Source organism: Seriola dumerili, unplaced genomic scaffold, assembly GCF_002260705.1.
Source record: "Seriola dumerili isolate Sdu_G_001 unplaced genomic scaffold, Sdu_1.0 BDQW01000110.1, whole genome shotgun sequence".
NCBI lineage: Eukaryota > Metazoa > Chordata > Actinopteri > Carangiformes > Carangidae > Seriola > Seriola dumerili.
In genome coordinates this window covers 13,334,995-13,351,631 of record NW_019174365.1, presented here as the reverse complement: position 1 = coordinate 13,351,631, position 16,637 = coordinate 13,334,995, and the positions used below count along the sequence as shown (strand labels likewise).

At 42.8% G+C, this 16,637-nt stretch overlaps 1 protein-coding gene across 1 annotated transcript in view; it reads right to left on the bottom strand.

Annotated features, from left to right (window-relative positions):
* The window catches only part of LOC111223149 (semaphorin-6D-like), a 77,030-nt gene continuing 60,393 nt past the window's right edge, over nt 1-16,637 (bottom strand). The window contains exons 18-21 of the mRNA XM_022747176.1: nt 4,147-4,379; nt 2,319-2,450; nt 641-1,453; nt 1-541 (exon numbers count right to left, since the gene is read on the bottom strand). Coding sequence (XP_022602897.1) covers nt 113-541; nt 641-1,453; nt 2,319-2,450; nt 4,147-4,379 — 1,607 coding nt within the window. The 3' untranslated portion in view covers nt 1-112. The remainder of the gene's footprint in view (nt 542-640; nt 1,454-2,318; nt 2,451-4,146; nt 4,380-16,637) is intronic.

The following is a 16,637-nucleotide window of genomic DNA, read 5'->3' as shown; positions in this document are numbered from 1 at the left end:
ATCAATGCTCTCATTTTGTCATTTCTCACAGGCCCTGCAGACATATTGGGGTGCTTCACTCAGTGAGGACTGCAGCAGCCACGGTGCAGTGGCGTCACCTCCTCCCATTGTCTCAGTAGTTGTACTTTCCTGCCTCTGCTACCGGTGATGTTGCTGTGTTTGGCAGGAACAAGGGTTTTGGCGGGACTTGGGGTTTGAGCGAAGCTGTTCTCCGGACGATTGCCGCCCGCTGCACATGTGGCCCTTCGCTGTAACTGTGCTGCCGTGTCAGGCAGGCACTGGCGATCGACGGCCGCTGACTCTCACCGTTGGTACTGGCGTTTGCATTAGCTTCCCCATTCGCACCTGGGGGTCCGTTGCTGCTGCTATTGGTGTTCATCCTGGCTAGAAAGTGTGCATGCTGAGGCCCCCGTTGGTTGAAGCTGTGATGGCGAGGCACGGCACCACCCCCGCTGCCCATCTTTATTAGGGAGTGGCGCTGGGAGTGGTGGCGTGTCACAGAGACACTGCTTCCTCCGGGTCTCTCTGGAATCACCTGCTGCTGGAGCGGAGTCGAGGAGGAGGAAGAGGAGGAGGAAGGGATGGAGGTGGAGGAGGTGGGATTGTTGGAGGATGAGGAGGAGGAAGAAGAGGAGGTGGCGAAGGATGAGGTGGAGCTTTGAGGAGGTGGGTCCAGACGTTTGGGGAGGCCGTCCCTCGGCAGTGTGGAGGTGCTGTAGTACGAAGCCGATTCAGTCTCGGGGATTTGCTGCTGGTGATGGTGACCACCTCCGCCGGCGCCACCACTGCTGCTGCTGTTGTTGTTGTGGTGGTTGCTGTGGTGATGGCTGTGGTTGTAGTGGTGGGTGCGCGTCTGGCTGTGGTGGCTGTGATGATGATGGTGATGATGATGATGCCCTCCAGAGGCGGACGAGGATGGCCCGGGAAACAGTGCAGACGAGGAGGTGGAAGTGAGAACCTTGATGCCTCCAGTTCCCGACGCGCTGACCTCGTGGATGTGTTTGAGCAGCTCGTCCAGCGCCGACACATCCACCACCGTCTGGGGGAGAGACTGCTGGGAGTGGTGATGATGGGGTACTCCCCCGCCTCCTGCGCCTCCACCTACTGCTGCTGCTGCTCGCTCGTCATTCGAGATCTTCCTCTCCTCGGGGAGGTGCAGCGAAGTCGAAGAAGCCCCCGCTCCATGGGCCGCTCCGTTGCTCAGACTGTTGCCCTGGTGATGAGAGTAGGGAAACACCTGCTGGGTCAAAGAGTTCCCAACGACGGCCATGAAACCCAGACTGGATCCAGAACAGCTGGGCCCAGATTTCGGGTTGCTGTCCTTGGCATTGTTGCAGTTCTGGTTCTTCTCGTACTGATGGTGTCGCAGGGCCTTCATGTTCTTGATGGGCAATTCCGGGGTGGAGTCAGGTGTGGGCAGGCCGGACAGCTCTCCATCACCCTGTGACAGGGACTAAACAGAGGTTAGACCCATGGTTTTCATGATGTCAGTTTAAAGAAGTAGTCATCGCCAACATTTCGTGCTCAGAATAGAAGTGTTACAGGAAACATGAATGATCTTTTACCCACGAGGAAAGCTGCACATTGTTTCAGTTAGTATACATATACAATCCCCTTTGATCATTGTGATTCATTTATCAACTTCAGATGATGGCACTAAATAAGAGCTTGACACAACATCTCCTAATGTACAAACAGGGAAAAACAACAAACCCTCACATGCAAGATGTTGGTACTAATTAAGCAGGGTACATGGATACATTTTCTGTCACTCAATATACCGACTAATCATTTCAGTAATTAACAGAACAGATAAATAACGTCTTTTACTTTCATTGTCAGACCTCATATTCCTTTCACAGTGTTGCCTTGAGTAGGTCAGACTATTGGCTAGCTAGCTAATTGCTAGCTACACCCTTCAAACTAAACTCCTCCTCAGTCTGTATCGACTATCAAGGAACAGTTCAACATCAATTCATTTTCTTCCTGAGTTAATGTTTGTGTGGTTAGTTTTAGCTTAGCACAAAGACTGAAAGCAGTGGGAAACACCAAGCCCGGCTCTGTCCAAAGTTGAAAGATACACGTACAACATGCAGGTTCCCCTTGCTTTCGGTTTTTATGCTAAGCTAGGCTAACCATGTCCCGAGTCCTTAACACAGACATGACGTCTTCATCTTCTTATCTCTCAGAAAGAAAGACAAGAAGAGAAATCATTTAGTCTCTGATATAGAAACATATTGATTTTTTTACAGGGTGAAATATTAACAGTATTTGATCATGACACAAACCAGGCTGCCCACCACGATCAGCTGTCATACCTGGGAGAGGCTGAGGTCAGGGTCTCCCAGCGGCAGGCCCTGATGTCCGGGGGTGTGGAGATGAGGCTCGGCTCTGCCGTTGGGGATAAAGGAGCTGTACATCTTTGGAGTGGACACGTCCAGTTTGTCTTCCTGGAGTAGGACAAGAGAAGAAGAGGAATCAGAGAGCTGATGATACACTCAGGATAGAAGAGAAGGAGTAAATACTGGACATATGATTTGTTATTGTCTTTTCTTAAAAGAACTAAATGAACTGAGAAGTGAGGAAAGACATCTTCACTGATTTCAGTTATCATGTTCCACACAGTGCAACGAGGGACTCACAAATATACATTTCAGCGGAAAGGTCAGGGGTCAACAGGAAGCTCAGAGATTCAGTTTCCTACTCAAGGACACTTGGAGTTCATAATGAAACAGTGAATTGTGATGACTGAATAAAAGGCTGAAGTGAAGCTATTACCTTATTATGTCTCCACCTGGGGTGAGGAGGGGGGGTGAGGATGAATATTAACACTGCTGCTCAAAATTCAGCTGATTATGTCACTGCCTCTCGGTAGTAAAAGCTGCTAAACCTGCTGCAACTGTGTGTAAAACAGATGCTATGTGTTTGTTTTCTTACTGTGGAATGTGCAGCTTCCGCTGCATCAACCAGAATGAATCTATACATTTAATGACACATAACAAGACGGCACACTGATCTTATCTTCTACCATCTTATCTGGAACAAGCTACACATTTTATATTAATAAAACAGGTTTATGAATCAGTAATCTATATAGTATAATATTAGTGGCAATTTTAGATCTTAAATAAAATTGTACTTAATAAAAAGGAATGTGTTCCAAAAAAGTCATCATGTAAGAATTACTTAATAGTCACTATTTTTTTTTTCATTATTTTATATATCATAAAAATCACATTTGAAAAGTTCATGTAACATTCAGTGCTGCCAAAAAAGTAAAAAATGAAAAGTAAGAATGACCTTTATGAATATAAAAATATATTTCTTTCTCCTTATTTTGTAAATCGAAATGTGGTAGAATTAATATAAGACTTGTTTAACTGCTGCCACATGCAAAAACAATGTGGGGCAGATGTTTCTTTGTTAGTTTCTGTTGCTTTTGTGACACAGTTAGAAAAAGTTTTGTTGCTCATACCAACAACAGAACAATTGATGACTAACCGAAACTTCTTTGTTTGTTAGATAAACATCCTCTACACAGATCAATCACATATATCACTGCTTTGAAACTGGAAGACACTGAAGTACATTTTATGTTTTTCTTCTATATCTATTCAAATATCATTTTATAGTAGCCTATTTATCTGTAGCTGCTGTTTCTTTATTATGTTTGCAGTCTTTTATCTGCTGATATTCCTGTTCTGCCCTGTTCAATAAAGAACACGCACATTATTATAACAGATGAAGGTCCTACTTTTACTTTCTATTCTCTTGATAATTTGTATTTTTGTGACTGTATTTTGTTTCTAACTTCCTCATTTGTTGAGTTTTATGTGCTGCTCTAATGGTACAATTTACCTTTATATCTGTTTATCTATCCAAAGTCACTTTCATAGGAAAGTAAATGAATTAAAGAGCATTTAGGAACTGTTAGTCTACTGCAAACTGCAGGTGATTTGTAGGTAACAACCTGCAAAGAATCAATGCAAGATGAAGACATGGTTGCTGAAAGATGTTTGTTGTGGATATCTATTAATTTTTAATTGTCTGTAAAAATAAAAAAAAAATATAAATTTAGTCCAGCCTGTATTTTCAGCCTCTCCATGAACCCATCAGAGACCAGTTTATCCACCGTCCCTGTCCCACCTTGGGCTGCCCGTCCAGCAGTCCGTTGAGCTTGGCGAGGGATCGCAGCGACAGAGCGTGAGGCAGCGACGCCTCGGGGTCTTTTCCCAGCCTTCTCGCCCGGTGAGCGGCGCTGCGGCTGCAGTAACACGACACCAGGAAGCCCGACAGGATTGCGCCCAGGAAGAAAGCCACTAGCACGCAGGCGATCAGCAGGGTGTAGTGGACGTTCGCCCCGGCACGCTGGTCCATCTCTGGAAGACGACGAACACCTGGAAGAAAAAGAAAAGGGTTATTTCACCTTTTCAAGTGGCAGATGTCATGTGATCACATAGGCCTACGTCTACATATTTGTCCTCAAGTGTCTTCCATCTCCACAGTTTGTTTTTCCTCTTTCATAAATTAGCAGTTTTCACTTTGTCATCATGTGGTATTAAGTGCAGATAGACGAGGTACAAATTTTTTTTTTTTTTTAAATTTGCAATAAGGCTGCAATATATACATGTATATTTCACATCAATGAGAAAGTGGACTCAGACTTTTGGACTTTTGAAAACTCAAATTAGAATCATATCAGAGGTCACTTCCCAAAATATAATCAATGAAAAATGTCAATGAATATCTAATAAATAATGAATTAAATAATATATTGAGTATAATAACCTAAACCTATTAAACTATTCTAATACACATTAATAATGATTAGTTAAAAGAGAAAACATGGACATGAAATTTACTGATGGCAGTATCAATCATATTTGTTGTTTGTCTTTAGCTTAAGGGAAGGAGAAGAAGGAGTGGAGGAGGAGAGAAGGAGGAAAAACAGGGAGAAGAGGTGAGAGGAAGGTGAGGAGGAGGAAGAAGGGAAGGAAGAGACAGAGACGAGGATTGGACTTAATGAGAAAGAAGTGGTTCACAGGTGAGGAAACAGGATGATGAAGGAGAGAGGAAGGTGATGGGGAGGAGACGGAGGAGGTGAGATCTGAGAAGAGAGGAGGAGAAGAAAGGAAGGAGAAGAAACTATGATTGGTTTTGAGAGAGAGAAGAGGAGGAAGGGGAGGCGTGGGGTGGGGGGCAGGGGGGCTGACAAAAGGATGGAGGGATGAGAACAGGAGGAGGAGAAAGGAGGGATGGATGGAGGAGAGAAGAGATGAAAGAGAGTTTATTGTTTGGCAGCGTTCACCTCATCAGGTCCAGAAACAACATCAAAGCCTCTCAGATACAATGACTCATCATCAGTGCGTCCAACAGCAGCTCAACAATCACACACACACACACACAGCTCAGGAAAAATAGACAGATCAATACTGCTGCAATCAATAATTTGATACACAAATGCTGCTTTTGTGCATCCAGATTTTTGAAAATAAGAACTGGTTGTTGGTCTGAGGTGTAAAAGTCGCTCCACCTCTGGATTGAAACAGTTGAATGCACCCTGATGACTAAAAAAACAGTAAAGCGGTTCACATTAACATATGATTTTTTTCATATTAAATGTATTTTGCATAAATGCATACATTTATTTAATTCATGTTCGCAGATATATTAAGTACTTTTTATGTACCTTTGTTGAAAATGTGACTTTATGCTCGTGTTTTATACATTGTAGATATGTTTTAATGCATATTTCATGTATTTCAGAATATATATTTTTATGTTTTATTCATCATACTTTTATGTATGTATTTCAATACATGCATGTTTTTAAAAATACATTCATGCATTAACTATATATATTGTTGATACATTTTATATGTATTTTATATACAGAGCAATGAATGCTGAAATACAGTGCATGTATTTCAGCAATTATTTTGATAATGTTTTACTTGTTATATTTTTATCTATGTATTGTAACATGTTTTTAAAAATATGCATTATATCAATACATTGTGGTGTGATTTTAATATATAAATACGTTCAGAAAAAACATATCTAAATAAAATAAAAATATGAAAAGTAAAACATTATTGAAAATAAGCTGACATACATTAAATATATACTGTAGATAAAACATTAATTCTATATACTGTACATATGTTTTTATGTATTTTATGTAAAGTATATACATATATGTAGTTCAGCTTATATTTTTAATAATGTATTGTAGTATGTTTTTTTAAATATATATTTATGCATTAATTCTGTATATTGTAGATGTTTTTAACATGTTTTTTTAATTATTTTTGAGATGTTTTCACTATATTTTGTGTGAATTTTTTGTGTGTTGTATGTATAATTTTACATTTATATATGTTTTTAACATATTGCATTTACTTTGTGCATTATGTGTTTGTAATTTCTAGTACATTACATTTATTTTGGTAAATATTTTCAATGTCTCATTTATGTAATGTATGTACATATCTATATTTTTGGTACATTTTATGTTTTTATTTTGCTAATATATTTATATTATGTTTTTAACCATTTAATTTATGTATACATGTAATTTAATATCTTTGCATAGGTTAGCGCTGTCGCCTCACAGCAAGAAGGTTCCGGGTTCGAGTCCCGGCTCGGACACGGGGTCTTTCTGTGTGGAGTTTGCATGTTCTCCCCGTGCCTGTGTGGGTTCTCTCCGGGTACTCCGGCTTCCTCCCACAGTCCAAAGACATGCAAATGGGGACTAGGCTGATTGAATACTCTAAAGTGACCATAGGTGTGACTGTGAGAGTGGATGGTTGTCTGTCTCTGTGTGTTTGCCCTGGGATGGACTGGCGACCTGTCCAGGGTGTACCCCGCCTCTCGCCTGAAAGGATGCTGGGATAGGCTCCAGCCCCCCCCGCGACCCTACTAGAGGATAAGCGGTAGAAAATGAATGAATGAATGAATGTTTGCATATTAGCACTTAGGTCGCAGTTCCATAGCTGAAGTTGAAAATTATTTTTGTATTCATTTTGTGCATCTTCCCATTAACTTACTGAAGCCAGAACCCTCTCCCCTGTAAGCCTTGATACTTCTTAATAAACAATAATTGTAAATGCACGAAAAATTGCATTGTCTCATTTTTTAACGGAAGAAACTAAAATTTTCCCAATATACTCCATACTTTTCGTAGGAGCAAAAATCTTGGGGCTGTTAGAGAAACTGCTGCTGTACACTGTTCAAACTGCCTCAGTTGTACATAACTCCAACTCATCCAGTTGTTTTTAGTTCTGCATTTGTATCATTTCTATTTGCTGAACTCACAGTTGTGTGTTTTTCTGACAGCACTCGAATCTGCAGTCAGTGCTGAGTCATCGCTGCAGCTCGTCCCTGTGATTGAACACTTTAACAGATGAAAACTGTGACTTTCAGGTCGCTGTTGTTTGTGTTAACCTCTGTTTTATCCTGCAGGCTTGATTGAGCACCACTGGAGCGTTTTTCATTACTGCTGTCCTGCTTCACATTCACAGCAACACACTCTGACCTGGCAGCCGCACAGACCCTAGACTGACAGGCTGATTTACCTGCTGACACTCACGCAGCATTTTACACATTGTCCAATAGATTCTGAATGGTTTCAGACTGCTGACAGGTGGAGGGAAATGTTCCCTAATATTCTGGGAATGCAGCAGCTACTGTTGCTGCTTCTTTCAAACGTCCTTTTTTACCAGTATAACCCTGGCCCTTTAGATGTGAAAGATGTCACTCGTAGTGACGTACCCAAAGAAAACTGTTATGTCTCTGCAGCTCTACACACAACTTTTTATAGTACAGAAGTAGCAGCTAAAGAGCCAGATATTTCCCTGGTGGAGCTGGTGGAGACCAAACACAGAGCTAAAAGAGGTAATACTGGACTTAAGATTAATCAGGTGACACAAACACATGAATTGTCATGTCGCTCTGGATGTGGATATAAGTAGCTGTGTGTGCACCTGTTAGCTACAGGTACTTGGTATTTACAGCTTCTTCTGTTGGACCCCAGGGGCCAAAAATCAGTTAATACAGCCAAAAAAGTTTTAAAAAAATTACCAGACAAGTAAAGCTTGACCAACTACAACTGAATGTCCGGTTTAATATATTGTCCAAATTTACCAAAAATATTATTTCAGCTTTGTAGATCGTTTGAAACATACTGAAGTGCAATTGAGGTTGGATGGTGGGTTGTCAAGTTTCTTCTGGACATTTACACACTTTCCTTCAGCTGTGAAAACTGGTCACTACTTGAATCTGAACTACCTACTGTCAGCACCCATCTTTAAGCTTAAAGCAGTTGAGTTTTCGATGCTAAGGGATGAATATTTGGTAAGAAAATCACTTTAAGGACCTGGGGGCTCCCCGTTATTATTTCATAGTTCAGTTAAATTGCTCAGAAGGAGCGGCGTGTCCCGAAATCCTGATCAAAGGGCCAAAAATACCCCCAGAAACAAAAAGCTAATTTCATGCCCTGTGCTATTGGCTGTCCGGGGGTTTTATTCCCCGCTCGCTGCTGGTCCGGGACTCGAACTGGCAACCATCTCTAACCTCAAAGCCAGCGTCGCCTCGAGGCCTCTGAGGCTTCGCTTTGATACAAGACACTATGGAACAAATTTGTCTTTTATGCAAAATACTGTTGAAATAGAGCAAGCAGTCATTACACGTCCAGTCAGGATTAACTCTCTCTCTCTCTTTCTCTCACACACACTCTCTCACACACACACACACACACACACACACACACACACACACACACACACACACACACACACACACACACACACACACACCCGTGTTTAACAGAGACAATTTCATGTTCGTTATTTCCACTCTTTCATCTCTGTCCTTCACTCTGACAGTTATAAATAGGATGATGGAGACACACAGAGAAAAATATTATGCTAATTACAGCCCGACATGGAAATGTTTCCTCCTCTGCCCTCTCTCTCTCTCTCTTTCTCTCTCTCTCTCTCTCTCTCCCTCTCTCTCTCTCTGTTTGTTTCCTTCTCTCCTCTGTCAGTCTGAAAGTTTCTCTCTCTCTCTATGAACTGTAAAAGTTTCTGGGAAGGAGGATGAAATCTTCTGGGTGAAACCGTTTCTCACTTTTCTGTCACTGTTTTCTGTTTCCTGTCAGTCTAAAACTTACACTTCTTAAACTCCCTCTCTGCCTTTCCTTCAGTGCTTTCTCAACCTTCATCTTCCTCCTCTTTCATCTGTCAGCCTTACATGTCTTTGTACTTCCCTCCATCTCTCTGTCTCTCGTTCTCATTTTCCTCCTCTCCTCTCTCTTCTTTGTTTGATTAAACTGGAATCGATACAGGACTTCTTCCTGTCTGCAGAAATCTAATTAAATCAATCAAACTACTGAACCATTGTCACAGGATTCAGACAGAAGCCAAAAGATAGCTTCAGTGATGTCATACCGATCGATTTCCAAATGAATGGACGACATTATAAATGAATGGTTGAGGAATATTAAAGCTGCAGCTGGAAAGATGCAGCCTATTCAGCACATCTGCCAAAATGAAACCTGCTCTCGTCGTTTTGTTGTTTCTGGTTTTGTGTTGCTGTGATGTGAGTACCCAATTATTATAACCCTGAAACAAAACAGAGTGAAACGTCATCTAATGATGAAGTTCATGCCATGCTTATCGAAAGCTCCAGAACCTCCAGAAAGGACCTTGAGTGGAGATTGATTTGTCAAGATCAAGAATGAAGCTCAACTTTCACGCAAACAAGGACGAATAGTTTTTATGGTGCTCAAACGATGCAGATGAAAATCATGTGATATCATCCAAATCCATGGATCCAAACCAAACCCACTTGGACCCAACCTTCACAGCTTTTCAAGTCTGTCTTGAATCATTGCTCATGTTCATACTGGACATTAAAAAGATCCTCTCCTGATACACGTTCAGTGTAAATTATGGGTCAAATGTCCTCGTTTTGTGCAAAAACATATCTGATCATTGATCGATCAGGTGATCAATTAGGTGTTATGACTGTCCCTAAATCTGGATGTCAAATGACAACCAATCTGTGAACTGTCATTGTCTGATGGGACACACCAGAGGACGCAGAATCCAGCTTCCCCAACCCAGCGCCGCTGAAAGGACACAGGTCAGCCTGATCCAGGTCCTTTCATCCTGACATCAGCGAACGATGGCGCTCAGTTACTGTGACAGAAGGCCGAACCCAAATGAGATGGTCTGGCCCATAGAAGATTTTCGCTTTGCGTCACCAGTTGTGCCTGCCTTTACCATTGCGTCGCAAAGCTCAGCTACTGTTACCTTGACATTATGTAATTTTCTTTGGGTGGTAAGGCCCTTGGTTTTAACAGATGTACTGTTTAGCTGTCGAACTGAACTGAAACCCAACGCTTACATTTAAAAGTGTAATCCTCGGGCTCTCTGTCGGTGTTGTTTGCTTTCATTATTGGCGCGCAATGAATCTTGGGATAGGTTGGGCCACGATGACTCCAACAGGTGGAGGAGGAGGAAAAGAAGGACGTATTTCTCTGACACATTTGAAGGAACTCTGAAAATGTTACAGCCTAGTTGCGCCAGTGTGACCCCATTGGTCTTAAGTGTGAAAAACACTTAACACTTAAGCTGGACCGCATAAAACTCCGGCGGTTTTTAGACCTGAACGGATGAAAACAGCTCGTCTCTCTGTCATCACTGAGTGTGTTTCTGTTCAGCTGCTCAGACCATGCAGGTGTTACTTCCTGTTTCACTACACAGGGGATGTAGTAAAATTACTAAACCGAGGCCCACACCAAAATCACACACAATCAAATCTCGACACACGCGTGTGTGTAACACGTTGTGTTCAGAGTGAACTGTGGCTTTAAGGCCGAGGCAGACGCTGACAACACTGAAGTCAAGCTCCAGAAACTTCGACCCTATTAGCATGCTCTCTCTCTCTCACAAGCTCTCCACTGCTCTCTCGCCCACTCGTTCTCCACAGGATCCATTGGTATTCACATGAAACCAGACACCAGTGACAGAGACTGTGTGAGCAGAGAGAGAGACGGAGCGGGCAAGCGACGAGGAGGGCGAGAGAGAAAAGAAATGAGAGAAAGATGGAGGAGAGAGAGAGAAAAATGATATACATGGATTAAAAGAGAGAGAGTGTGAGAGAGAGAGTGTGGTGAGTGAAGAAAAAGGAGAGACCTTGTCAAGTTTGACTTTTTCGCTCTGCCACCAAAAATGCTGGTAACACACACTATCCCTGTCACTTTAAAGGTCAGACAACGCACACAGGTGTGTGTGTGTGTGTGTGTGTGTGTATTGAATGAGAATGAAGCCGTTTCTCTGCAGCAGGTGCTGCTCTTCACCTCCTCGCTACACTGTTGTTTTTTATATTTGGATTCAGTCTCCAGGTGCTCCTCACCTGTGTGTGCCTGCACTCCATCTCCCACAGATCGCCTGTCAATCAAACGGTGTGGGCGGGTCTCCCTCCCTCAGTTTGGTAGTTTCTGAATGTGGCGTTCTACTGTTTGTCTGCTATAACGGCCAACAGCTGACGGATGTTGTCGACACTGCTACACCACATGTTAAACCAAAAACATGGCCACAGGAAGCTAAAGAAATTTACACACAGTTGAGTTTTGGTGTTCTCCTTCTGACTGTGATGTGTGTGAGCCATGGTGTTTTGGATTAATGGAAATTGAGCCTCATTTTCTTTTCTATCGCTCATACAACAAGTTAACAGTTTGGACAGATCTCTTACTCTGAAGGTTTGATTATTCATATCATGTGAGGTTTTCTTTATCTAGTGAGCTCTTATTGCCGCCATCATCTGAATATATATGCACTGCAGTCTGAAAATGAATTTATGGTGTAGGGAATGCATGTCACAATAATAAAAAGTTTCATATATCATCTTCATTATGACTTTGCTCCAGGATAATTAGTAACTCGAGGGATGATTTGGTCACAGAAAAGTTACTATGAAAGATGCTCTCCTGACACCCACTGGTCTCCACGACTGACAAGTATCTCAGTCTGTCCGTTCCAGTCCGCCGGTGTTTGCCCATATTAACATTTTCCAGCAGCTGAAGTCCACAGGAATGGTGGAAAGAGGGAAATCTTCCTTGCAGAAGCCTGTTAGTGCCACTGCAGCCACATATACTGTATACCAAGTAAGTCAGACACAGTGTGAAAAATGTGTATCTGCACTCAAGGAGTGAATGTCAGCTAACTGACTTTAAATAAATTAACACACAAAAGATCAACAGAGAACATCTGTTTTCACCTCTGGAGTGACGCCTTTTTCCAGACTTTGACTTCAGGAAATACAGATACACAATAATGTAACTGTGTTTTGTAAAACTGTTTCTTACAGGCCGTCTCTGTAGGTTGTTTCACAGAGCGCTCAACATATCAAAGACATGTCCACAACAGGCCGTGATGGCCAAGATTTATAAATTACCTAATTTTATCCATCACAGACATGAGCTGTGTCTCAGCTCAGGGGAGGCATCCTTCGAAGGACGTGGTTTACGAAGGCATGGCCTTCGCAGCCGTTGTAGACGCGAAGGCCGAACTGAAATGAGACGGTCTGGTCTAAGGAGGATTTCCTATTTATCCTCGGCCACTGTTTTATTTCCCCAGTCTGCCATATTTTCTGTCTGAAAAGTGATTCATCAGTGGCGCGCAATGAATCTCAGGATAGTTTGGGCCCTGGGGATCCACCTGTTGCCTGGGAAACAAAGGGGCCTTCGAAATGGGGCAGCCTTGTTGTGCCGCTGTGATGCAATCGGTCTTTAAATGCAGCATCCAAGGGATGTGGCCCCTGAATTGAAACACAGCTATGGTGTGTTCAAATGCAGTTGGAGAGTACGTGATTCAGTTGTTGCATCCAAATTCCATTCTACATTAAACGTTGGACATTAAATGCACACATACTGTAAATGTGCCAGGTTATTCATAATGTGTGGTTTTTGTGGTTAGTTTAAAAATGCAGTAAATTATACCAACAGGAGAGGATATGTGTACTCTTGAATGTCAATGCCAACGCCAATTAAACTGCACTGTCTCATTGCATTGTGGGACAATAGTGTCCATCAACAGCACAAAACAAATCAAGTGTTTCAGTTTCCAAAATTCAATGTGAACAAACTACAAATGTTAAATGTGCTCAGTACGGACGTGTGCGTTATGGAAGTTGGACACAGCTCCAGTCTCTGGCCCAAGGATACTTCGGCACCGCAGATGCTGCCAGTCAGGTTTATTAAGCTCACAGGTCTTCACATTACCAGACAATTCAATGAAGCATGCGCACGGATCAAGGAAACATCTCCCTACATCCTCATTAGGGGGGAAAGAAAGGGAGGAAACCTTGAGAAGGACATCTGATCCCAGGCAGAGCTCCTCCTACAGGTGATGGTCAGGTGTGTAATTACTGCAGCAAACAGATGTCCTCACACTGAAGGACAAAGAATAAAAACCTCCAGGAACACGAGTCCTCTGCTGTTCAGAGGCTGTTTGAAAGTTAGAGCTGACCTCACTGGGCCCAGTAAGTCTTGGTGGGAATCCTTCATGTTCCCACTGGAGGACGGTTTGTGCCACTCCAGTTAGTGCAATTAAGCACCACATTAAGCCCTGATGTGGTGGTAATGATGATGATGATGATGATAATGGTGATGGGAAGGGAGGCACCGCTAAACGCTCCCTCAGTGGCGTTAATGGACTGTTCACTCCACCTTTTAATGGTCGCTTCCTTTGGCGTTGTTGCCAGCGCGTTTGTGTGTTTATTCTCTCGTTTTACAGCGAGCTGCCTCTGGGCCAGATGTTTGCACGCCTTCCTTTCCATTTCTGAGTGGCAGACGTTTTTTAAAAGAGCACCTCAAGCACACAAATCTCAACCAGAAGACACAAACTCAAACTGAAAGATTTGACTTCAGGAAGTCAGTGTGATGCTGTGGAGGGATGAGAAGAAGCAACGTCTAGCAGGCTGCGTTACCTGTCAATCAAGAGACCCGACCCCACAACACAACTTCAGTCTCCATCTGTGCAAAGTCTTCTGGTTTAAAGTAAGAACTAAACTGTCCTTCTCCCATTGGCTGGTATAACCTGCCACAAAAGACCAGTCATCAGAGACAATTAAAGTTTATCACCAGCAGATTTCAGCCTTAAGGTGTTGGTTTTATCGATCTGCGTCAGAGTCGTGCAGTTTCCTGACTATGATGGAGTTCTGCAGTAGAGCGATGAGGTGCAAAAGCATTTTATCACATTTGTATCCTGTACCGTATTTCCGAAGTTGGTCCACCCTGTCGGTTAGCGTCATCAATCTTTTTATTTGCTGATGTCTGTGGTGACGGAGAGGCAACAGAGACTAAAAAGAAAGCGGATAAATGATGCGATAAGAATCATCCACCGTGGAGTTTAATGAACCCGGGTATTTTTCCAAATTGTAACTGGATCCGAAATGGTACCGGCTCCTGGAACCAACAATCAGTACCACTTTCTATTTCAGTCTTGTTGCCGCTGTGCTCATAATGTTAATACATCATGATGGTAATAACAAATATGATCGTGGTCATGGGGGTGTAAGGTGTGAGATTGCAGGACATTTAATACCATTACTGTCATTATCACACTGTGTTAACAGCTCAAAAACATTTACATAATTTCTGCTTGTGTGTGTGTGTGTGTGTGTGTGTGTAATCCCCTACATGCCTGTAGCAGACTTCTACTTTCGGTTTAAAAGCTTCCATTTAGTCTCTATATTATCCAGATGCAGATAATGGGAGCGAAGGGAAAAAGCATTAAACACATTCAGAGGTGGAAATTCACTTCACTCCATAATGGGTGTGTAAAATTTTCTCTTTCAGCTTCTACTGATGGACAAAACTGCAGTTGATCGGAGCTTAATCAGCGTTCTTCATCACATCATTGTGTCATCGGTGGTTTTTTATTCACTCAGTGGAACAAGACTAGGACTGATGTCAGCCTGTTTTTTACTATTTGTCCTATTGGACAGATGAGTGACATCAGCGGCCTCTGATTGGCTCTGATGGAGTTTGATTATTTTTGTGTTTTAGTGTCAGAAAGACAGATTCAAGTTGTTTCACTCTGTCAGCATCTGTTTCTTTTTCTTTCATGATCTGATCTGATCTCTGTTATTGAGCGTTCACACACGTCAAGAGGCGAAACACAACAGCAACAAGACACAATATGTGAGTGAGGCGGGTTTGTAGGAGTTAGAGGGTCCTTCTCTCTGGATGCAGCCAGACTCACAGTTTCCTCCTGTCTCCCTTTGAAACTAATGTCCTGAAACAGCCCACAGCTTGCTGAGGTCTCTCTCTCTCTCTCTCTCTCTCTTTCTGTGTGTGTGTGATGTCAGTGCTATCCAGTAGAGCTGTTGCTTCCATGTTAATACAGACAATTTAAATTCAGTGCCAGACTCTTTTGTTCATACACATAATATGTAGCAGCAACTATCCACATTCTTTCTCTCTCCTTTTTGCGCACGCACACACGCACACACACACACACACACACACACACACACACACACACACACACACACACACACACACACACACACACACACACACACACACCACACACACAAACACCACACACACACACACACACACACACACACACACACACACACACACACACACACACACACACACACACACACAGGTAACTGATAGGGTGAAACACCTCCGACTGTGGGCCTTCTTGTTGTTGATTGATTCCCACTGAGCTCCATATTGTGTTTTTATCGACCGGGTCAATCAATGTGGGCGTCTCGCTGTGTGTGTGTGGTGTGTGTGTGTGTGTGTGTGTGGGTGTGTGCTTGTGTGTGTGTGTGTGTGTGTGTGTGTGTGTGTGTGTGTGAGCCAGAGGCGATGTGTAGTCTTGATTGGCTGAGTCAATCAAGACTGATGAGAGAAGGTCAGCAAAGAGACAGCTGAGAAAATGTTCTTAGCACACACACAACACACACACACACACACACACACACACACACACACACACACACACACACACACACACACACACACACACACACACAGGTGCCCAATCGTCCAAACACAAGCAGCGAAAAAAGCAATCAAGCAGCAGGTCACATAAAACCATCTATAAGTGTGTGTGTGTGCGTGTGTGCATGTGTGTGTGTGTGTGCGTGCGTGTGTGTGAGCTACAACTCACATCAGTTATATGAACATAAGCAACCAGTAGACTTACTGATTCTTGGCACCACCATTAGAGCACCAGTATCACCAGTAGCACCAGTATCAGCAGTAAACTTGTCAGTACTGTTACTCGACACTGGCAGCTCACTCCTAAGCTAATGTTACTAGCTCACCTGTTGACATCAGCTTTAACACATTAGCTCACAGATGTGTTTCTGCTTCTCTAGCCGAGACTTCGCGCATGCTGGTTTGTGGCAAACATACTCTCACCCACCTGTCACTCAAAATGACCACGCCCTCAATTATGCATAGATTTACTGTAGGTCTTAATACGATGTGAACAGGTCAGTTATATAAACAGTTTCATCAAGGAAGAATTAGCTGTAGAGACCAAAACACTTTTTGTACCAGGCTGTAAACATGTTTATTTCTGCTGTAAAGATCTTCTCTCTTG